General features: G+C 45.4%; 1 protein-coding gene and 1 long non-coding RNA gene across 2 annotated transcripts in view; both read right to left on the bottom strand.

The window, feature by feature from the left end:
* Positions 1 to 454: 454 nt before the first annotated feature.
* Positions 455 to 23,944, bottom strand: part of LOC135822311 (uncharacterized) — a 52,878-nt gene continuing 29,388 nt past the window's right edge. Inside the window, exon 3 of the long non-coding RNA XR_010554471.1 lies at positions 455 to 3,848. This is a non-coding gene — a long non-coding RNA (uncharacterized LOC135822311). The remainder of the gene's footprint in view (positions 3,849 to 23,944) is intronic.
* LOC135823276 (uncharacterized) lies at positions 8,171 to 22,039 on the bottom strand. The gene is made up of 4 exons (XM_065336130.1): positions 20,275 to 22,039; positions 20,000 to 20,167; positions 9,671 to 9,793; positions 8,171 to 8,455 (listed from the first exon to the last, which is right to left on the bottom strand). Exons 1-3 carry the CDS (start codon positions 20,618 to 20,620, stop codon positions 9,672 to 9,674), a joined length of 636 nt encoding a protein of 211 aa, XP_065192202.1. The 5' UTR covers positions 20,621 to 22,039; the 3' UTR covers positions 8,171 to 8,455; position 9,671.

The following is a 23,944-nucleotide window of genomic DNA, read 5'->3' as shown; positions in this document are numbered from 1 at the left end:
CAAAATATTAGCATAATCTGTCAAGGCCTAATTGAATGCCATATGAAATTTAGGACCAGGCTGCCACCTTAATCAAACTATGGCAGGTATCTAAACGTATGGCAGGCATCTGAATGTATGGCAGGCATCTGAATGTATGGCAGGTACTCAACTGTATGGCAGGTATTCAACTGTATGGCAGGTATTCAACTGTATGGAGACCACCTGAAAGTATGCAATGACGTCATAAACAAAAATGGCCGACCACCCTGAAAAAATTGGCGATAGGTCTGTCCCTATTTTCCGTTTTTTTCATGATTTTAACCGGGAGTAATATTTCTTATGGTTTTCCTTTTTTTTCAAATTAATGATGCTTTTTTGGTCTGCAAGTCTTGCATCTAGCTTTACTAGCATTAAATTTTAGAGACCACATTCCCCTTTTTCCAACATACCCCTGGGTGACAGGTGTTCCGTTCCATCGGGGCTTTACGTTATGCAGATCAGAAAAATGGCTCCTGTCATGGCGGCATTCTGGAAAGGAATTTAGACATGAAAGACTGGAGAAGCCGTGAGGAGAACCATTTTTCTAGCACTGCACAATGCATTTTAGAGGCGAAGCTGGAGGTGCTGGTGATTCCTTGACAAAACGATGGAGATATATCTGCAGCGCCGGGGTAACTCGAAAACAAAATGCAATAGATCAAACACCATTCTACTACATCATGCCTTCAGTGTATGCTATCACAAAGTACTTGTCTTCACCAACACGGTGCAATGCATATAGTTTATCTATCTTATCCAACACCACTGCACAAAGCCTTTCAAGGAAATGTTTTACATGGGCGGGCAAATTCGTCCAGACAGCATCGTGGAAGGGATATGGGAAGCGTGCGCTGAATATAAATTTTTGTTTTGTCAATGTCGGGACATAAGGCGGGTGCACGGATAAGCAGTGCCTGGATGCATGGGACAGAACTTAATGGGCATACACCCTCCAAGCTGCATGCAAACCCCCTACATTGAAACAGGACTGACAAACAATCAGGGCCAGAACTTAATGGGCATACACCCTCCAAGCTGCATGCAAACCCCCTACATTGAAACAGGACTGACAAACAATCAGGGCCAGGCATCCTTACACCCCAAACATTCTGTCACTACAGTCCGGGGCCTTTAGCAAACAAGTATTACGGCTAGACAGTGCACGTTATGGTAGAAATTCAAAACTTCCCTTGCTAAATAATGTCCACTATAACAGAGGAGCTGAAAAATAGGACTGCTCATCTGCCAGTGTTGCTAACAAGATAAATTTAAGCACTCATCACCAGGTGATATTTACCTTGTAGACTTTTGGGATGGGGCTTAGGTCCACTACCCCATCCCTAGCGATGACGCAACTGATGGTATTCAGAGCAGTGGTGGAGCAGGCACCCGTGATGGTTTAGCAGGCAGCGGTGTCCACGTCGATGTACCTTATACACGGGTTGTAATTACAGCAGAACACACAAATCCGTCACACACTACTAGTAGAGTGGTGATAGCATGTGTTTGCAAAGAGCATGAAAGTTTTAACATACGCAACATAATAAAGTTAGCAAGAACCAGAGTAAATTGTAACACACCCAATACAAGTAAACTACAGGAGATATGGTATAAACAATGCCAATTGCAGTTTTGTGCTGTTTGCTTATCTCATCTCCTCATCACCCACCAATATTGAGCACATTCCAACACTCTGTAAACTTGATTCTAGTAAGTGAACTGTATTTGTGTTAGTTGGAATACTTGCACCCCCCCCCCCCAAATAGTGGGCTGGTGGGAATATAGGTAGCATCCACCTGTTAGACCCAAGTAAAACAGAGAAAATTGCAAGACGCTCGATGCAAGCAAGCTTCCTGAGACACGGTATAAACAATGCAAATTGCTGCTTTTTTTTAGCTGTTTCTTTATCTCGTCTCCCCATTACCCACCCATATTGAGCACATTCCAACACTCTCGGTAAACTTGATTCAAGCAAATGATTCAAGCATCTACATGAAGTTTTTGATGGGAATACATGCATTGAACTACCCCTCCCTCCCTTTTCCAAAGCTAATTCTATCAAGGTCTGGTATGAAGATAGGGTGAAAAGAGCAAATCACAAGGCACCCAATGCAAGCAAGCTTCTGGAAACATGGTATAAACAATGCCAATTGCATCTTTTTATGCTGTTTGCTTATCTCATCTCCCCTTCACTCACCCATATTGAGCACATTTCAACCAACTCGGTAAACTTGAAGCAAGTGAATGCATCTTGCGGTATGATTGGAGTACATGCATTGAGCTACCCCCAGCAAACACAGACACATCTGACGCACCTTCGGCCAAGGTATACTCTACCCATTGGCACCGTTCTGCCATATCCGAGAAGTCTTGGGATCAACTGCCATGCGGCTTGAGGTGACCTATCTGGGGGGTTGTGAGCAAAACATTGGACAGCTGCTCAGTAACATAACCATGCAACAGCGGCCTATGTGGCCACGGTTGCATGGAAATTTAAAAACTATGCAAAGGCAAAAGAGTCTACATGAAATCAGACATGCAAAGGAAAGTTGCAGGGATGCACTAAGAGTACATGCATCGCAAGTATACAAACCAGGATATAATTACCCAGGATGATGATGCTGGAGCTTCAGCTGGTCGTAGCGTAGCGCTTGATGTTGAAGAGATGACCTACAGGGTTTACCTGACCCTGATCTATGCTTAGCTAGCCCAGGGCAAGCCCCTTGCATGCACCCAGGACCAACCCTCCCTTGCAGCCCAGGTGAACCTCCCCATGCAACCCGGGACCAAACCATTGCATACACAAGGTGTCAGCCCATGCAAGAGGGAAACAAGGTTACAAGTATGACATTGTGTAGTACTATACACCGGGTACAAAACAGAACGACATAATTACCAAAGACGTGGTAGGTCCGCGCCTTGAGCTGGTCGTAGCGTAGCGCTTGATGTTGAAGAGATGGCCTACAGGGTTTACCTGACCCTGATCTATGCTTAGCTAGCCCAGGGCAAGCCCCTTGCATGCAACCAGGACCAACCCTCCCTTGCAGCCCAGGTGAACCCCCCCCCTGCAACCCGGGTCCAAACCATTGCATACATAAGGTGTCAGCCCATGCAAGAGGGAAACAAGGTTACAAGTATGACATTGTGTAGTACTATACACCGGGTACAAAACAGAACGACATAATTACCAAAGACGTGGTAGGTCCGCGCCTTGAGCTGGTCGTAGCGTAGCGCTTGATGTTGAAGAGATGACCTACAGGGTTTACCTGACCCTGATCTATGCTTAGCTAGCCCAGGGCAAGCCCCTTGCATGCAACCAGGACCAACCCTCCCTTGCAGCCCAGGTGAACCTCCCCATGCAACCCGGGACCAAACCATTGCATACACAAGGTGTCAGCCCATGCAAGAGGGAAACAAGGTTACATGTATGACATTGTGTAGTACTATACACCGGGTACAAAACAGAACGACATAATTACCAAAGACGTGGTAGGTCCGCGCCTTGAGCTGGTCGTAGCGTAGCGCTTGATGTTGAAGAGATGACCTACAGGGTTTACCTGACCCTGATCTATTCCTAGCTACCCCAGGGTTAGCCCTTTGCATACACCCAGGACCAACTCTCCCTTGCACAGGGTCAAAAATATGAAAAAAATATATAGGATGGAATGTGATTAGAGGAAATTCTAGGATAGTAAAAATGTGATATGTAGTGAAGAGTTATGAAAATGGATGGATTGAGGTTACTGTTCAGCATCATCTGGCTGATTCTTCAGTCAAAGCCAGAAACTATTGGTTGCACTGCAATATGCTTGCCAGTGTGACGACATCTGTTTCAGGTGAAAAAGCAGCCATGCAGGTACAACTGGTATCAGGAAATATTCAGTATTAATCATGGGAAAGAGAATAAGAGTAGATTAAAAAGAAGAAGAAATAATGGTACAAAAAGAACTGCATAACATACCATACATTCCTATGAGAATATTGTGATGGCATACAAACGTCTCTAGTAACTACTGCAAGTATTATTACTGACAGTCTGTTGCTAGTGTACTCCTTTGGGGAAAATAGAACATGTCAGATCATGATCTGCATTACACTCTTCACCCAACATCTTCCTTGGAAATTTCAATATGATTTTGGTTTATATTCAGCCCATCTATGGTGAAAACACCATAGTGGGTTGTCAAGTGCAAGCAAAGAGTTTCTGTACAATAGCTGCCGATTTCCAAACTAAATTTCAATCCAGCTTAGTTCAGTTGGCGAGATCGGTAGTTTCCTTTCAGTCTTTGTTTAGACCAGAAAGGTCATGGAATCACCAGCAGACCTCCTTTCCCCCTGCCCCAGTCCTAACAAACCCTCAAGCCCCATGATGGAACGGAACACCTGTCATTTTTGCAAACCAATGCTGCAACACCAAGTTGCTGCATTGTTTTGCCCCTCCCTTTTGGGGTATGGAACCATGGTGGAAATCTGGCAGGTTAAAATCTGGAATGAACACACATAACACACATAACACAAAGTACACACAGTACACAGCCTTACTCAATACAAATGACCACAGATTTAAGGAATGGAATTAAATTCTGGTGAGTGTCAGGGCCAAAGCATGGCTGCATATTCACGATGCCCCTCCCGCCCCCCCCCCCCCCCTCCCGACCTCTTGCTGACTTCAACGTTGCACAACTGATGTATCGTAAACGCACAGAGTTTGGCCTGAAAAACAATTCCGACTAAATTTGACATCTGCCCAGAGTGAATCATTAGAATCTCCACTGAATGTTGGAATATTTAGTTAGGCTATAAACAGCCTTCACCCAGTGCAATCGGGAATTGGAATAAACTGCCAAAATTGGATTTTGAAGACACTTGGTTTCCCAACCTGGTTACTTCTATAGCGTTGCTCTCCCACAGGAAAGCCAGATAATTAACTGCTTCAGCTGAGATTGTGTGGGAGCCCCTTCAAAGGATTTTATTTCCTATTACCAGAACCACTACAAGGGTGATGAATGCATGAGAACGGGAAAGAGTAAGAGGACATCGCAACAAGGAATACTCAACAAAGATCTGGCCAAATCGCTTCTCCATTGACAGGAATACAGGACCAGTAATTGCAGACCAGTCCATTGCCTCTCGGAACAGCCTCCGTAAATCACCTAAAAATCAGCGACACACAAAAGCAACCCAGCAATGTTTACATTTGTACATGATGCATCTTCAGAGTATGCACACATAATTACACTTGGTCCATTTCATCGCAATTGTCGCTTATCTTCCACGTACCTTTTGACAGGCAAAACCAGTCTGATCGCGATATCTTAGCCACTTTCGTTTGCGAGGTTGTGATGAGACAAGAAAGAAAAAAATCATCGCGACTAGCACAAGTGGCATTACGATTCGTACGAATTTAATGGGAAAGTGGGGAACCTTTCGCTGCAGTGAATGGAAACATTCACTGCAGCGAAATCCAAGGGCATGCAGCAGATCGAAGACCGGACCTGGAGCAGGGGAAATCGACATCCTGACCTGGAGAGCGTGACAGTCACGGCAGAGTTATACTGGAGAAGAACGGTGTTTTCGATGCGATGCCCGAGAAGCTTTGGTTGTTCCGTCGTGGCACTAGCACTCCTGAAGCTGGTCAGCATGTCCAGTGGGGCGTATGACAGCTGTTTGGAGAGGGCGGTGTGCCTCATTTAAAGGCATTGTTAAAACACTCGGTGGTGACATACAGGTCAAGCTGCCCGCCTTCCTCAAAGCGCCGAAGTGACAGCCACAACTGTTCCTTTCCCATCGCTGCCATACACCAGGCAGAGAAAGCAAGAGATACTCTACGCCAGCAGCTAAACACACCAACGAATGTCAGCTCAAGTGACAGCAACTCAAGTGATACAGAGTCGGATGAACTCAGGACCTGTGAAAGCGTGAGTGCAACAACGCGTTCCATCGCTGTTTTCTTTTGTATAAACATTTTTTGTAACCTTGGCCTTGCTTCATGTCTTTGACTTTTTTCATCAGATTCGATTGTTGAAATTTGTTCTAGTTTCGGAGAGTATTCATGTATCATGCTTCAGGCGATAGATAAGCGACAATTGCGATGAACCGGGCCAAGTATGTAACACAACATTCCCACAGCAGCGGAACAACAAAGTCTTCTCTCTGTTGTTACTCAGAGTTTTGAGTCACTCATTAGAGAATATAACTAAACTGACTACTATTAACCTGGCATAAAGAGTCCTCTATAAAGATGGTAAGAAGAAGAACTCAAATAGGGTGGAGAACATAACCGAAGACCGATAAGAATGGAACACCAATCCTCCAACTCAAAGAACACATAGGTTCTAATGATACGCTGTAGCTCTTGCCAATGGAAATTGACCTCGAAGAGTGACAAATACCAGGGACGGAACTAAGAAAGCACTGTTCATTTGTTCGGCTGTAAGCTGCCGAACAAAAATCAGCTATGTCCTCTCCTTCTATTCATCGTGCGATTAACTTTCACTCCAGGGACTCCGAGTGCACTTGTAATAACCGATCTTATTTGTTATCCAATAATCGACTCGACATGTAGTACTACACAAAGCTCGAGGTAAGAAGCAGCCCTCTTGCTAGCTACCCGCGGGGCATCGGGGAGGTTTTGCTCCATGTAATTACGTACGAAACTTACACACAACCTGCCTTGCCTGATGATCGTAGTAATAAGTGAAACTCAGAGTTGTGACAAAGCTTCCAATCTCTCTCTCTCTCTCTCTCTCTCTATTTTGTGTACAATGCTCTGCCCTACATGGGTACTGAGCACTTTTCGGACAGTGAAGCAAACCACTTGACTATGAAACTTACATAGGAACTGCACGTAATTTTCATACGTGATAATCCGTGCTGTTGGGTTTCGCTCTTCGTTATTTCTCCGCGATCTGAAGCATGCCTTACTACATTGGAGTCGCATCCGCTGCATGTGCCCACCGCATACACCACGGACCTAGACCACATTCTCCAGATTTACTAGTATATATAATACATTATAGAAGGGTAGTGTTCCTCGTGCTGTGGACATTGTGTTTTTGCGCAGCTTGAACTTTGCCGTGGATAAAACCCAGAGACTGCGAAAACCATACAAAAAATCCTACTGAGGGCCGAACGTAGGACACCGCTTTCCTGCGGATATCGCTAGAGAGATTTACGGATGAAAGTTGCCGTCTCTCCATGGCACGTACGATATGCAGACTTTCATACGTAATTATGTAGAGCGAAACCTCCCTATTGGTTTGTCTCTCTAGCTGGTTCCACTCAGTTTCTTTCAATTTTATAAACCAGACATGGGCATAATAAGCAGCCGGGGGTCGTTTCCTCAGTAACACACTGAATAAAGCAATGAGTAAGTCACAGAATGTTAGATGGCACACATGTAGTACCTTATTGCAGGCTGGTCTGAAAGTAGTCATTTGTGTCCTTAAGATGATGAAACGTAGCGTAAACTGCACATCTTGATGATGCACCTTCAATGCATGCTTGAGTGTGAAGTGTTTGCACCTTTCCTGTAGTAAACATACAGAGACACAGACCTGTGGCAAAGGTACTCGGACAAAACAGGACAGGTCGATGAACATCAATAAGTATATGATCCTCACACTATACACAAAGTTCTAGTTTCAATGGTAGATATTGTATACACTTGTGATGCGGAACATGCATTTGAAAGATCATATGCTTGATCAGTGGTGCAAAATCTCCCAATCAGATAGAAGGCATTCCAACATGTGTGATGAAAACATTTCCCTGCCAATCGTCGCATGAAATCACACGATACAGTCAGGCCTCGCTTATCCGGTCCTCTTTTATCCAGATCCCTCGCCAACCCGAAGAAAATAGCTGGTTACAGATTTACAGCATACGCGGTGCAGTCAACATAACCGGTGTTCAGTTCCCTTGCCTACCAGGACATTTTAGCGGAAAATGGATGTGTGCGGTTAAGCAAGGTCTGACTGGATATGTACATTTGAGATTACCGCTACTCCCTAAATCAGAAAAGACCTCACAAACATGTTCAATAGTGTGACCGTGCAGTCACTTGACCACACCGCCATTGGAAGAAACTGACAAGAGGTACCATAAAACAAGGCTGGAAAGACAGATGTAACAATGGTTGAAGGACGCAGGCAATTTCACAGGAAAAATCACAGCGAGATTGGAACCGCTTGGTAAGAATAGTCCATTGCATTTTAGCTATCTAGTTCCAGCCTAGGACATGGCCGAGTGCAGCAGTGAAAACTCAACACCAACACAACACGGAGTGCTACACATAGATCTTTACCTTACTGGAGTGTGGTCAGAGTGTGATCAGTATCCACGAACAGTGCAGCACGGGACAAGGGAAGATTGTAGACAGTACGACATGCCTCTAATTCTTCCTGTAAATTTTCCTCTAAATCTGCCTCTGCCTCTGCAGGGGCAGGGGAGAGGCAGAGGCAGAGGCAGAGGCAGAGGCAGATTTAGAGGCAGAGGCAGAGGCAGAGGAAGAGGCACAGAGGAAGAGGCACAGAGGAAGAGGCAGAAGCAGAGGCAGATTTAGAGCCAAATTTGGAGCCAGATAAAGCGGAAGATATAAAAAGCAGATTCAGAGGCAAATTCAGGGGAAGATTTAGAGGCAGAGGCAGAGGCAGAGGCAGCGGTGGACTTAGATTTAGAGGGAGATTTAGAGTTACATTTAGAGGCACATTTAGAGGCAGATTCAGAGGCAGATTTATAGGCAGATTTAAAGGCAAATTCAGAGACAGATTCAAAGGCAGATTCCGTGGCAGATTCAGAGCCAGATTCAGAGGGAGGGTACGAGGCAGAGGCAAAGGCAGAGGCAGAGGCAGATTCAGAGATAGATTAAGAGGCATTAAGATGCAGATTAAAAGGCAGAGACAGAACCTGAGGCAGACACTGACGCAGAGGAAGAGGCAGAGGCAGATTAAGAGGCAGATTAAGAGGCAGATTTGGAGACAGATTCAGAGGCAGATTTAGATGCAGATTCATATGCCTCTGCCTTTACCTTTGCCTCTGCTTCTTAATATGCCTCTCATTCTGCTGAATCTGCCTTTGAATCTGCCTCTAAATTTGTCTCTGCCTCTGAATCTGCCTCGAAATCTGCCTCTGAATCTGCTGCTGAATCTGCCTCTGAATGTGTCTCTAAATCTCTAAATCGCATCCGCTGCATGCGCCCACCGCATACACCACGGACCTAGACCACATTCTCCAGATTTACTAGTATATATAATACATTATAGAAGGGTAGTTTTCCTCGTGCTGTGGACATTGTGTTTTTGCGCAGCTTGAACTTTGCCGTGGATAAAACCCAGAGACTGCGAAAACCATACAAAAAATCCTACTGAGGGCCGAACGTAGGACACCGCTTTCCTGCGGATATCGCTAGAGAGATTTACGGATGAAAGTTGCCGTCTCTCCATGGCACGTACGATATGCAGACTTTCATACGTAATTATGTAGAGCGAAACCTCCCTATTGGTTTGTCTCTCTAGCTGGTTCCACTCAGTTTCTTTCAATTTTATAAACCAGACATGGGCATAATAAGCAGCCGGGGGCGTTTCCTCAGTAACACACTGAATAAAGCAATGAGTAAGTCACAGAATGTTACATGGCACACATGTAGTACCTTATTGCAGGCTGGTCTGAAAGTAGTCATTTGTGTCCTTAAGATGATGAAACGTAGCGTATACTGCACATCTTGATGATGCACCTTCAATGCATGCTTGAGTGTGAAGTGTTTGCACCTTTCCTGTAGTAAGCATACAGAGACACAGACCTGTGGCAAAGGTACTAGGACAAAACAGGACAGGTCGATGAACATCAATATGTATATGATCCTCACACTATACACAAAGTTCTAGTTTCAATGGTAGATATTGTATACACTTGTGATGCGGAACATGCATTTGAAAGATCATATGCTTGATCAGTGGTGCAAAATCTCCCAATCAGATAGAAGGCATTCCAACATGTGTGATGAAAACATTTCCCTGCCAATCGTCGCATGAAATCACACGATACAGTCAGGCCTCGCTTATCCGGTCCTCTTTTATCCAGATCCCTCGCCAACCCGAAGAAAATAGCTGGTTACAGATTTACAGCATACGCGGTGTAGTCAACATAACCGGTGTTCAGTTCCCTTGCCTACCAGGACATTTTAGCGGAAAATGGATGTGTGCGGTTAAGCAAGGTCTGACTGGATATGTACATTTGAGATTACCGCTACTCCCTAAATCAGAAAAAGACCTCACAAACATGTTCAATAGTGCGACCGTGCAGTCACTTGACCACACTGCCATTGGAAGAAACTGACAAGAGGTACCATAAAACAAGGCTGGAAAGACAGATGTAACAATGGTTGAAGGACGCAGGCAATTTCACAGGAAAAATCACAGCGAGATTGGAACCGCTTGGTATGAATAGTCCATTGCATTTTAGCTATCTAGTTCCAGCCTAGGACATGGCCGAGTGCAGCAGTGAAAACTCAACAGCAACACAACACGGAGTGCTACACGTAGATCTTTACCTTACTGGAGTGTGGTCAGAGTGTGATCAGTATCCACGAACAGTGCAGCACGGGACAAGGGAAGATTGTAGACAGTACGAAATGCCTCTAATTCTTCCTGTAAATTTTCCTCTAAATCTGCCTCTGCCTCTGCAGGGGCAGGGGAGAGGCAGAGGCAGATTTAGAGCCAAATTTGGAGCCAGATAAAGCGGAAGATTTAGAAGCAGATTCAGAGGCAAATTCAGGGGAAGATTTAGAGGCAGAGGCAGAGAGGCAGAGGCAGCGGTGGACTTAGATTTACAGGGAGATTTAGAGTTACATTTAGAGGCACATTTAGAGGCAGATTCAGAGGCAGATTTATAGGCAGATTTAAAGGCAAATTCAGAGACAGATTCAAAGGCAGATTCCGTGGCAGATTCAGAGCCAGATTCAAAAGCAGGGTACGAGGCAGAGGCAAAGGCAGAGGCAGAGGCAGATTCAGAGAAAGATTAAGAGGCAGATTAAGATGCAGATTAAAAAGCAGAGACAGAGGCTGAGGCAGAGACTGACGCAGAGGAAGAGGCAGAGGTAGATTTAGAGGCAGGGGCAGAAGCCAGTGGCGTGTCCAGGATTTGGCTGAGGGGGGGGGGGGGGTTGCGGCCGGGATCAAGGCGGGATGGGGTGGGGGTAGATGACATCATGCTACTGTCCCAGGTCAGCCATTTTGAAAATCAATGTCAAGAAGCTCCTCCTGTAGCCCCTTCTTCAACAGTTATTCACCCGAACGGCCCCAGAGATTGTTCCGGAGGATCAGCGCACCACACGGGGACAAGTGTCGAACTTGCTTCAAGTCCCGACGGTGGGCCTGCGGTACGATCGAGCATGATGTTTTGGGGAAGCATTCTCTGGAACGCTCTCCCCTCTGATTTTAGAGTGATACGTGTCCCTGGTCCCTTCCGAAAAGCTCTTTCTGCCATTGATATACTTACTTTGTCCTCGTTAAACTTTTATTATCTGCCATAAATTCCAACCTTCTCATCTATCAATCATTTGTGCATGCATGTCTATAAAATCAACCACGTGTTCCTGACTCGATGAGATTGTCTTTCTATTCTTTGACTCCATGAAATTATTGTCTTTCTATTTCTGACTCCATGAAATTGTTCTTGATATAAATTTTTCCCTTTCTTCTTTTGGTCCTTTCTGTCTTATAAGTTATTATTATTATTATCATTAATTTTCTTGTTTTCCCTTGCATATCATCCTTCATCGTTCTGTGAGAACCTGTCCTATGCCGGGGCAGGTGAGAAGGCATCTCTGTCTGTTCATTTGGTGAAGTAAAAATAAACAACAACAACAAGCCGTAAATCTCACACACCACGACTCACGAGCAGTATTTCTGTACACGCTGCAACAAATGTACATTGTAAACTTCAAATTTGCCGTTATGTGAGCGAATCAACTGCTTTTTTTCTTTTGTTTTAATATGCGAGTCCAACAATTTCTCACCGCTCTCAAAGCATCCTTTACATAGGCAGCGGTACTTGTCACTGTGCGCTGTTCTTTATGTTCTGGCTGCTCGCTGACAACAGGTTCTTCCACGTCTGGCGGAGTTTGACTGTCAGTCCGCTCCGAAAGTTCAACTGGATTGTCTGGAATAACAGCGACTTCATCACTCCCACTGTTTCCTGTTGGAGCGGCAGCAGGAGTTGCGCCGCCACAGGAACGCTTTACAAAAATTCCAGGCTCTGCTGGCTAGAGCTTGGCCTTTTGGGATGTCCCTGAGACATCGAAGAAAAGCCTTCGAGTCAACCAAAACACGATTCGAACGAGGATGATCGCCTGAGCCCTCGGCATTCGAATCGTGTTTTGGTTGACTCGATCGAAGACTTTTTTTCGATGTTTGTACCGTTGAAGACGCGTCGAGCGCGTCCCAGCAGGGATCACACTGTACAACAGTACACAGTCAGGTCACCGTGTTTCTGTACTGTAGCCGTGCATGCTCACTGTACGTAGACTCTACTCTGTCTCTAGCTCTGTAGTCTGTGTAGACTGTACAGTGTACTCGTACTGTACTAGCACCGTGCAACCGCTTTTGGACAATCGTTTCAGGCCGCGCGGCGCACGCGCCCCGAGCCTAGTCTAGCTCGACCCGGCGCGCGCCCTGTATTATTTTTCGAAACCTAGGTCGAAATTTTTGAGGGGGGGGGGGCGCGCGCCCCCCGCGCCCCCCCCTAAACCCGCCACTGGAAGCAGAGGCAGAGGCAGATTACGAGGCAGATTTGGAGGCAGATTCAGAGGCAGATTTAGATGCAGATTCAGACTCCTCTGCCTCTGTCTGCATCTGCCTCTGCTTCTTATTATGCCTCTAATTCTGCCTCTGAATCTGCCTTTGATCTGCCTCTAAATTTGTCTCTGCCTCTGAATCTGCCTCTAAATCTGCCTCTGAATCTGCCTCTGAAACTGCCTCTGAATCTGCTTCTGAATCTGCTTCTAAATCTGTCTCTAAATCTGCTTCTAAATCTGCCTCTAAATCTGTGTCTAAATCTGCCAGTGCCTCTAAATCTGCCTGTGCCTCTACCCATGTTTCTGCCTCTGCCTCTGCTTCTGCCTCTGCGTCTGAATCTGCCTCTGAATTTGCCTCTGAATCTGCCTCTAAATTTGCCTCTGAATCTGCCTCTAAATCTGCGTCTGAATCTGCCTCTGAATCTGCCTCTGAATCTGCTTCTGAATCTGCTTCTAAATCTGCTTCTAAAGCACCCTCTAATTGTGCCTCTAAATCTGCCTCTGCCTCTAAATCTGCTTCTCCCTCTGCCTCTGCCTCTTTTTCTGTCCCTGCCTCTGCCTCTAAATCTGCCTCTAATTCTTCCTGGAAAAATTCCTGTAAATCTGCCTCTGCCTCTGCCTCTTGCTCTGCTCCTGCCTCTGCAGAGGCAGATTTACATTTAGAGGCAGATTGAGAGCCGGATTAAGAGAAAGATGTAGAGCCAGATCTAGAAGCAGATTTAGAGGCAGATTAAGAGGCGGATTCAGAGGCAGAGGCAGAGGCAAAAGAAGAGGCGGAGGCAAATGCAGAGGCAGATTTAGAGCTAGATTGAGAGCCAGATTAAGCAGACAATTTAGAAGCAGATTCAGAGGGAAATTCAGAGGCAGATTTAAAGGCATATTCAGAGACAGATTCAAAGGCAGATTCAGAGCCAGATTCAGAGCCAGATTTAGAGGCAGGGTACAAGGCAGAGGAAAAGGCAGAGGCAGAAATAAAAGGCAGATTTAGAAGGCAGATTAAGAGGGACATTTAATGGCAGATTCAGAGGCAGATTAACATGCAGATTAAGAGGCAGAGGCAGAGGCAGAGTCAGGGGCAGATTTAAAGGCAGAGGCAGAGGCAGAGGCAGAGGCAGGGGCAGAGGCAGAGGCAGATTAAGAGGCAGATTTGGAGACAGATTCAAAGGCAGATTTAGAAGCAGAATCAGAGGCCTCTATCTTTATCTGCCTCTGCCTCTGCTTCTTAATATAACCAGCGCACGCGAAAAGGGGGCTAACGTACTTGCACTTGAAGCTGTCAAAAAGCACTTCAAAGTTTGACGTGCGCTTTTTGCGTGGATTTTGAAGTTGAGTCGCTGCGATTCTGTATAATCTCGCGCGTTTTCGCAATTTTGCGCAGGTCGATGACACAAGAATGGGGTTGACGGTCTAAGCTTTCCACCAGTCTTTAGATTTTGCAAATCGGTCCTCGCGTTGCTGAGATTCATTTGTTTGAAGCTGCGCTTGTTTTCTTGAGAGAGCTTCTTTCTCAACAATTTTTTCTCGCTCTTGCCATGAGTCGAAGAATAGTCTTCACTGTCGATGAAGCTCTTGCTGACGTGCTCAGGGAGTGCGAAGATGAGTTTCATGGCGATCCTGAGAGTAGCTCTGTCGCTCCACTTCAAGATTCTGGTCAGGAAATTGCTGAACAGGGCGTAGAATCGCAAGTAACATAGTTGACACTGACGACGCAGACTAACTCCACTACCTCAACTCCAGGGTGAACTCCGATGTTGTAACAGCGAACTACCTGCATGTAGAGCCTCAAAGCGACTCTGATGAGGCTGGAGTTATTGCTGATGAAGAAAATCTAACAGTGGAAGACGAAGCAATAGTGGAGAACGTCCCTGCTGCTGCTGCTCCTCCTGCACCTGAATTTGCTCAGCTCCAGAATTGTGGATGCAGCAAGAACTGCCTCCGTAAGTTTGACAGAGTAACTCTTGAGCAGTCAACACTAAACATGAGGGAAATGGAGAAAAGTGAGAGCGATACCGTGCTATTGGGAATTTTGGAGTCCTGCCGCCACAATACCAGTCAGAACGCGCATGGGGGAAAGCGTCGCCGCGAGTCCTTCGCCTACAGCTTCCAGGGTGTCGAGGTGTGTGTTGGTGCGTTTCGCTACGCGTACGACATCGGCAAGAAGCATTTGTATGGTCTGCAGCAGCACCTGGAGAAACACGGACTGGTGCGGACTGGTGCCCAGGGACCATGGCAATACAGGCAGGCGACCACATAATGCGCTCCTGTACGCTAACGTGAAGAGATGCGTTCAGTTCATCAACAACCATGCAGAAGTCAACGGCATTCCGCATCCAGCCCCGCTGCGTGGACGTGATGATGCTCCTCCAGTGTTCTTGCCTGCTACCCAAACATACAAGAGCGTACATGCCTTGTACAAGGAATCTTGCGCGGCAGCCCAAGTTGAGATCATCGGTGAATCATCGTTCCGCTCCATTTGGGTCGACAATTACCTGGTACGAGTGGGACCGCTTCCTGCCCGACTTCTTCCGGCCAATCCCAGCCGTGAGCCAGATGCACCACTTCACCTTCGCTGCTGCCACACCAGGAATGGTTGAAGTGCATTGGCGGAAACAGTGACTCTGTTGACATCCTGAAGACCACCGTGCAGGCAGTGCAAGATGCAGGCTTACCACCGGTCATTGCACATGGAGGTATGAGCAGAGCTCGTCGCCGGTACTTGCACAAAGAAATCCGTCCGTTTGTGCAAGAGCAGTTCAGGGATGACCTATGCCCACCAGTCAGTGACTAGACAATTAGAGAGCCGTAACTGTACAGTTCTAATCGTGTGCTCTTCTGTAACTGTATAATATTCACACCATGTTGCCGATGAACACAATCGCGGAAATTGGCTGCTTACGGGCCACGACTGTGCATGTGTGTGGTCTTAGTCGAAAATGCTGATTATGCCTCTTCTGTGTTGGTCCAAACTAGGCATTAAAGTGCACTCTGTACATCATGAATATTCTTCAAATGCTTCATCAAGAAAATAGTGTCAGCGTATGTACAATGTCTAGAACAGACAATCATTTTTTTCTTTGCACCGCAAAGTGCGATACTTGCCAACAGACCACCTGGCACTAAAACACCTATAACATTGCAACGAAAAGAGATTTTTTGATGCGGTTTTTTGCAAAAGATTTCTGAAACATGTTGGAGTAACAGTAGATAGTCAGCTCGAAATGTCAGATTTTAGAGGTTAACCCCCTTTTCGCATGCTCTGGCTCAATTATTATTATTTTTAATAATTTAATTTATTTTATTATTTTAATTTATTATGCCTCTCATTCTGCCTCTGAATCTGACTCTAAATCTGATTCTAAACCTGACCCTAAATCTGCCTCTGGCTCTAAATCTGCTTCTAAATCTGCTTCTGAATCTGCCTCTAAATCGGCTTCTAAATCACCCTCTACATCTGTCTCTGCCTCTAAATTTGCCTCTGCCTCTTCCTCAATCTCTGCCGTATCCTCTGCCGCAACCTCTGCCTCTGCCGCTGCCTCTTAATCAGCCTCTAAGTCCGCCTCTTTCTATCCTATTTCTCTCCCCTTTCCCATTTTGTTCTTTCTCCTTTGTCTGTTTTTTTCTTAAATTTCTCTTCCATTTCTCTTCTTTTTCTCTTCTTTTTCCCTTCTATCTCCTTTCTATTTCTCGCCTCTCTCGCCTATTTCTCTTCTATGTTCCTCCTATTTTTCTCCCATTTCCCTACTATTTCAGTCCTTATACCGGCCAATATTCCTCTCCCATTTTCTCTTTCATTCCTCCCCATTTTCTCTCCCATTTCTCTCTTATTCCTTTCCTATTTCTCTCCCATTTCTCTCCTTGTTCTCCCCTGTTTCTCCTCTATTTCACTGCTGTTTCTCTCTCATTTCTCTCGTATTTCACCCCTATTTCTCTGAAATATTTATCGTATTTCTCTCCTATTTCCTCCTATATCTTGCCTATTTCTCTCCTAATGTTCTTCTATTTCATTCCCCTTTCCCTCATATTTCTCTTAATTCTCTCCTACATCACTCGTATTTCTCTCCTATTTCCTTCCTATTTTTCTCCAATTTGTTCACTTATTTATCTCCTACATTTCCCTTCTTTTTTATTTCTTTTCCCTCCTATTTTTGTCCTGTTTAGAACCTATTTCTGTCCCATTTCTCTCCTAGTTCTCTCCTATTTTCTCTCCTATTTCTCCCCTCTTGGTCTTTTCTCTGTCTTTCTCTTCTATTTCCCTCCTTATTCTCTACCATTTGCATCTATTTCCATCGAATTTGCCTTCTATTGCTCTCGTATATCTCCCCCTATTTTTCTTCTTTTTCCCTTCTATTTCTCGCGTCTTTCTCTGCTACTATTATCCTTTTTCTGTCCTATTTCTCTCCCATTTCCCTACTGTTTCCACCATAATTCTGGCCAATATTTCTCTCCTGTTTTTCTTCTATTTCTCTTTTTTTTTTCTCCATTTCTCTTCTTTTTTTCTCCTTCTTCTCTCCTATTTCTTTTTCTCTTTCTCGCCTCTTTCTCCTCTATTTCTCTTGTATTTCTCTCCTATTCCTCTCCTATTTTTCGCCAAATCCTCTCTTTAAAAAAAAAACTATTTCTACCTTTTTTTTATTTCCATTTCCCTCCTATTTCTGTCCCGATTTCTGTCCCGTTTTCTGGCCTATCTCTGTCCTATTTTTCTCATAGTTCTCTCCCATTTCTCCCTTATTTCTCTTTTCATGGCCAGGAATCGAGAGCATCTGATAGCTCTAATTTTTGTACTCTTCCGATGTGTGGCCTGTTGGGCCTAGCACAAGGAAGTCTTCTGCCAAAAAAACTGAAGAAAATGGTTGTTGTTTGATCCTGGCGTGGTCGCCAAATGTCATGACCGGGGAGTGGGCCAGACATACTATCAGGATTCTACGATTCCAGGTTCTTTACGGAAATATACCAGGAGTCCAGATACCCATTCCTCACCCTCACCACACAAGAAGACCAAAGCTTCACTCCAGGACCAAGTTCCAAGCAACAGAGAAGCAACAAGAACAACAATAACCTCTCGAAGCAAAGCATCGAGCTATATACTGCTACTATGTCCTAGTAGCGTGCAAGCTGAAGGAGCGAAGGGCGCGAGCAGCCAGCCAGCAAAGCATGAATAGTGATATGTTTCCCAACGCTATTCATAGACGAGACACATCGACGCCACGGCAAACACTTGACAAAGATACATGTAGGAGCAGACGGAATACAATACAGATAGCAACACACGGACACGACATATCCCCCGCGTACGAACATGTTACGTCCTCGTAACAGAAGAAAAGTAACGGCACTGAAAAAGAAAGCAAAATAATATAACTCTTGAAAACTTGAAAGGAAGGAACCAACCTCTTCCGACCCAAGAACCAAAGAAAACATAATGCGCCAGTCTTGCACTCACACACGACAGACTCTCAGCCACAGCAGTGTTAGAAAAATAGGTTATGCCGTTACAACTACGTTCGAACAAGCTATTGGTCAGCCTGCAGGGATTGCTTCTGTGTTACTATCATTATGAACTATTATATAATAAGACAAATCAAGACTAGACGGGTGACAAGACCAGAAACGTGTCCAGGAACTGGTAACTGACCCGAACTAACTTCACTTGAAATCCGCGGCTCCCGTTTGCGTGTTGCCTTCATCTTGACTTCCTCGATGTACCTCCTCTCCAGCTCTGGCTACATCCAGCAGTTTATCGTCATGCTCCGGAACGGGCGCGTTGGTGATGGTGACCAACCGCGGTCGCCAGGGTGCAGTTTATCGTCGTACCCAGGACGGACGCGTTGGTGATGTTGATCCTTTGGTGTTATCCATGCAGCAAGTCGAAGCCAGTTGCTCTTCGGAGCAGGAACGTTGAAATTGACTTTTTTTCTGCATGTACTCACGCATATACTCATGTACTGAGGCATGCAGTCTCGCTCGAATTTTAACTGTTTTTTTTCCTCGAATGAATGCTGCTGTGTGGCCGTTGGTGAACATTCCCTGCGCTCGTGCAGCAGCTGAAAGGCACCACCAGCACATGTATGTCTGGTTTCTTGTTTGAAGTCGGCGCGGCGGTGTCCATACAGTTTTCTTGTGGATTTCTTTAGTTGCTCCGTCTCGTACCTACACAGTATGTCAGTATCATGATGGCGAAGTGGACAAGTGGACAGGGTGATTTTCTTCCTCTAGGCTTCCTTTGGCCAACTTTCCTTCGTCCTCGTTGAAAAGTGGTGCTGATAAAAGGTTCGATTCGCAACATTATGTTGATTATCAATGTACGTGATGACATGCGATTGCTGGCTATGATTTCTCTCCTTTTTCTCTCCTATTTCTCTTCTACTTCTCTCCTATTTCTCTTCTATTCCTCTTCTATTCCTCTCCTTTTTCTTTCCTATTTCCCTCCTATTCCTCTCCTATTTCTGTCCTATTTCTGTCCTATTTCTGTCTTATCTCTCTCTTATTTCTCTCCTATTTCTCGCCGATTTCTCTCTTATTCCACTCCTATTTCTCTCCTATTTCTCTCCAATTTCTCTCCTATTTCTTCCCTATCTCTCCTGTTTCCCTCATATTTCTCCCCTATTTTCTCATTTATTTCACCCCTATTGCTCTCCTCCTTCACTCCTATTTCTCTCCTCTTTCTCATATATTTCTCTTGTAATTCTTTCCTATTTCTTCCCTACCTTTTTTTCCCGATATCTCTCCTTTTTCTGTCCTTTTTCTCCCATTTCTGTGCTAATTCTGTCCTGTTTTTGGTTTTTCCTGTCCTATTCTACACCTAGTTCTCTCCTATTTCCCTTGTAATTCCCCTTTTTGTTCTCTCCTATTTCTCTCCTATTCTTTCTACGTGTAGTTATTAGCTTGCACAACCACGTAAAGAACGCCCGCAAAATGTTTGTTTGTGTGTCACAGTTGATTCAACAACAGCGACTCAAAGTGCTATTCCAACACCCCCATAGGCTCCGTTATCATGGTGTATGGATATGTGGTGTCAGGATGTGGCCCATTGTCATTATTGCAATACTGGTACATGCCACACGCTATAGCAGATCTACTCAAATCCAAAACAAATCACTGGTGCACAGAAGTCAACATGCAGCACAGCCACCCATAGACCATAGTCATTCGGGCTTTGCGTTATGCAGATCATTCGGCACCACTCACCGGCAAACAAGTGAAACAAGACGTGGTTCTTTCCAACATTCCACAGCGGCAGAGCATTCAGGAGCTGAGAAACGGACTCGACAAAGTCATCATTCCTCTTGTCGCGGTCGATAGTGTCCAGGGACGGAATAAATATACACGCTTCCTCCGGTCGGGAAGTGTAGAAAACTAGAATGATTTCCAAGATCAGAAAGAGAAGAGAACAAATCACCGGTGCACAGCAGTTAACATGCAGCGTAGTCTCCCATAGACCATAGTCATTCGGCACCACTCACCACAGAACGAGTTGAACAAGACGTGGATGGACGTGCATGGACGTCCATGACACCGCGAGAGGTCCAAACAGTCTCTCATTGAGCAATGGGGTCTTGCCGAGCCATCCTGACTCGCCAGGGCGAATGAAGCAGCTTCCTGAGACCACTCATAGTTGGACAAGAAGTTCCTCGAGGCAGGAAATCTCGCCTGCGCTCCAGGCGGATCAAATAATGCTCCATGCGACTGGTCGACACCACCAGCAGGCCAGGCGGCCCAGTGCCAGCAGACTCTAGTGAAACTAGCTCCGTTCCCCAGGATAGCAAGACTACGACGAATACGCAGACCACTATAAACAGGAGAAAGCATGGCACCGTAGCCAACATCAAAGCTCCTCTTCCGCCTGAACGGCACACATCAGAAATACTAGACTAACCGTTATTATCCTAAACTGCACAAAATCCAAACTCAGCTCCTTTCTCATTCAGGACAAGAAGAAAAGTGAAAAAATCGATACGACTGACTGTCGCACGACAACTAATACCTAGGCGACACCGTTGTCACCCACACGTACACGGGGAGTCGGGACAAACCCAATCGCACTGCAGCGGGGCTACGGAGCGAAGAACACGGCTAGTTGCAAAGAGCGCTAGCACAATGCACATAGAGAAATGTGGCTGTTTTCTCAGTCCACTGACCTTTCCCCAGCTATTCAACAACATCAGAATATCGCGCTGGAAACGGAGCGTCTCTGTAAGTTTGTATCCCTGGTGATGTTTGTGCCTCGAGAGCACTATAATTATAAGTGGTGCTCTTCAGCCGCAATCTTCCTCAGCCTACTCAAGCTCAACTGATGAGGTGTGAATCCCCCGAAACACTGTGCATTGAGCAGGGAGTGGTGCTTTCTTGCAGGTTTGCCGAGTGAATGGTTCGATGGACTTCTCGTGTGCTCTGGATGGCAGTCGTGCGTCAGTCAAGTGAGAATTCAAGTCGGCAGGAAAACCGTGAGCAACACACAGTGACACTCTTCCCCTACTATCGCCGAAGTCGCACCAACCTCTTCTTCACATTGTTGTCCCCAGCGCGGGCTTGCGAATTAGATGGTTTGGAGGCAACAACGTTGTGAATGGCCAACGGTCCTCATCGCTTGTTCAGCACCTCCATGAGCGACACTGACTCACGCTGCTATCTGGTGTTCACGAGGTGTTTGTTGCGCTGGAAACGGAGCGTCTCTGTAAGTTTGTATCCCTGGTGATGTTTGTGCCTGGAGAGCACTATATTTATAGGTGGTGCTCTTCAGCCACAATCTTCCTCAGCCTACTCAAGCTCAACTGATGAGGGGTGAATTCCCCGAAACACTGTGTATTGAGCAGGGAGTGGTGCTTTCTTGCAGGTTTGCCGAGTGGACGGTTCGATGGACTTCTCGTGTGCCTGGGCTGGATGGCAGTCGTGAGCCAGTCAAGTGAGAATTCAAGTCGGTAGGAAAACCGCGAGCTCCCATGCAGGGAGCAACACACTCTTCCCCTACTATCGCCAAAGTCGAACCAACCTCTTCATCAGAATGTTCACTGTCAGTTTTTGAGACCCATACAATTTATTTGGCACTGCTGCGAATAATTTAGTAGCGAAGTGAAGAACCACACGCAAAAAGCCCCAATCTTGGAGATACCGGTAGGTTATTTTCAGCTTTCAGCAGCCCTGGGCGAGTTGTTTACCAGAAATGGGGCCTTTTCTCGGACCGCTTCCCCTTGCCCAGCAATTCACCAAATTAGGATAGTCACTGTCAGTTTTTGACCTTAGAACGGGCAGAAAGGTGAGATATTGTCAATTTTGACCATTTATGCCCATCTGTCATTCCAATGTACCCCTCGTTATAACATGACCCAGCTGTAATATGAGTTGTCGCATTGATTTGATTTTGTGTTCGCTTGTAGGCCGCTGGCACTCCTATTTAGTGATCCATAAAATTTAGGACTCCTGTAAATAGTTTAGTCGCAAACTGAAGAACCACGGGCAAAAAGCCCCAAACTTGGGAATAGCTTAATTTCAGCTTTCAGCACTGAATTAGCAGCCCTGGGCGAATCGTTTATAACAATGTGGCTTTTTCTCTGTCCACTTCCCTTTGCCTAGCCATTCAACAAAATCAAGATGATCACTGACAGCTTTTGAGCATCGAAAGGGCAGAAAGATGAGAAATTGTCAATTTTTAACCATTTGCATGTACAGTGTATGGCCAGCTGTCAATTTCAATGTACATGTGCCAGTCTATAACATGACCCAGCTGTAATGTCAGTGGTTACATTGGTTTGAATGTTTGGTCTGCTTGTAGGCCGGTTGCACCTCCATTTAGTGACCGGTATTTGGCACTGCTGTAAATAGTTTAGTCGCAAAGTCAAGAACCACAGCCAAAAGGCGCCAAATTTGGAGAGAGGTTATTTTCGGCTTTCATCAGCCCTGGGCGAGTTGTTTAAAGAAATGTGGCCTTTTTCTCTGTCCACTTCCCTTTGCCCGGCTATTCACCAAGATCAGGGTGGTCATTGTCAGCTTTTGAGCTTTGAACGGGCAGAAAGATGAGAAAATGTCAATTTTTGACCATTTACATGTACATGTACATGTATGCCCACCTGCCAATTTCAATGCACCTGTCTATAACATGACCCAGCTGTAATATGAATGGTCGCATTGATTTGCTTGCAGGTAGCCCTTTCCCAAAGGTGCTCTTTTAATTCGCACTTAGTCCTTTTCGCGTCCCTCAAAATTTGCTGAAAAAGTGCTCTTTTTTCAGTGAAAACAGGCAAAAAGTGCTCTTTTTTCAGTGAAGCATAGCCATGATACATGTTCAGATATGAACCCAAGCTGAGAAATGAATAGGGACTCTTCCATTTATGGGTCCACGAAAGGCAAAACAGGAAGTAAAGTTCAAAAAACCCACTTTTAACAGCATTGTGTACAAGCTTCGTGTCCTTTGACCTCCTCTCAAACAAACATTAACCATTAGGAAGATCGTTACCGGTTCTAGTAAAATCTCCAAATTGGCAGCAGAAGAATTCGTCGAAAACGATACTTATCGAAAAATCGCTAAGCTTTTCGCCGATTTTCGAGGGTTCCTTTGAGAATCGCCGAAAATATACCAAATCTTCCAATATCTCACCAATATTGAAGCCAATATGCCAACAATTCTTTTAGCGGATTTTCCACTATACATGTACATGTATTCCAATTTTCCAGTCGATTTTCGAACAAGCAGCTGACTTTGCAGCCGAATCTGATGTATTTTTGAGCTGAGCGAAAAGCCGAATGGGCGAAAAACACCGGGCCGATTTGGGGAAAGCTTACACTGGGGGTAGGCCTTGACAGATTATGCTAGCATAATTTTTCGCATAATTCCTACCAAAATCGAATAATCGCATTATTCGAGGCAAATTGCATACGAATCGCATAAAATTGGACTAATCCGCCTGTTCGCATCAAATTCCATACAGTTGTACATGTTCTACAAGTACAAGTACAAGTGGACACACCAGGAAGGCGTAGGTTTACGACTCACTTGATAACATGTCCAGCCCACTACAATCAGTGACCAGGGTGACGGTCATAGGTAGGTCGGACGGTGCGTTGACCCCGTTGAACTTTTGCTACTACAGTACAACGCCCTCTACAAAAAAATTCACCTGTTATTTTGCACAGAACCAT

This window comes from Sycon ciliatum, chromosome 8 (genome assembly GCF_964019385.1).
Source record: "Sycon ciliatum chromosome 8, ocSycCili1.1, whole genome shotgun sequence".
Classification (NCBI taxonomy): Eukaryota; Metazoa; Porifera; class Calcarea; order Leucosolenida; family Sycettidae; genus Sycon; species Sycon ciliatum.
The sequence above is the reverse complement of the archived record's forward strand: the minus strand, read 5'-3'. Positions and strand labels throughout refer to the sequence as shown.

Coding starts and splice junctions, on each gene's coding strand:
- LOC135823276 (XM_065336130.1), bottom strand. CDS start 20,620: ATGCTTTCTCCTGTTTATAGTGGTCTGCGTATTCGTCGTAGTCTTGCT. Junction 20,168..20,274: donor CTTGTTCAACTCGTTCTGTG/GTGAGTGGTGCC, acceptor AAATCATTCTAG/TTTTCTACACTTCCCGACCG. Junction 9,794..19,999: donor CTTGTTTCACTTGTTTGCCG/GTGAGTGGTGCC, acceptor TGCTTACTACAG/GAAAGGTGCAAACACTTCAC.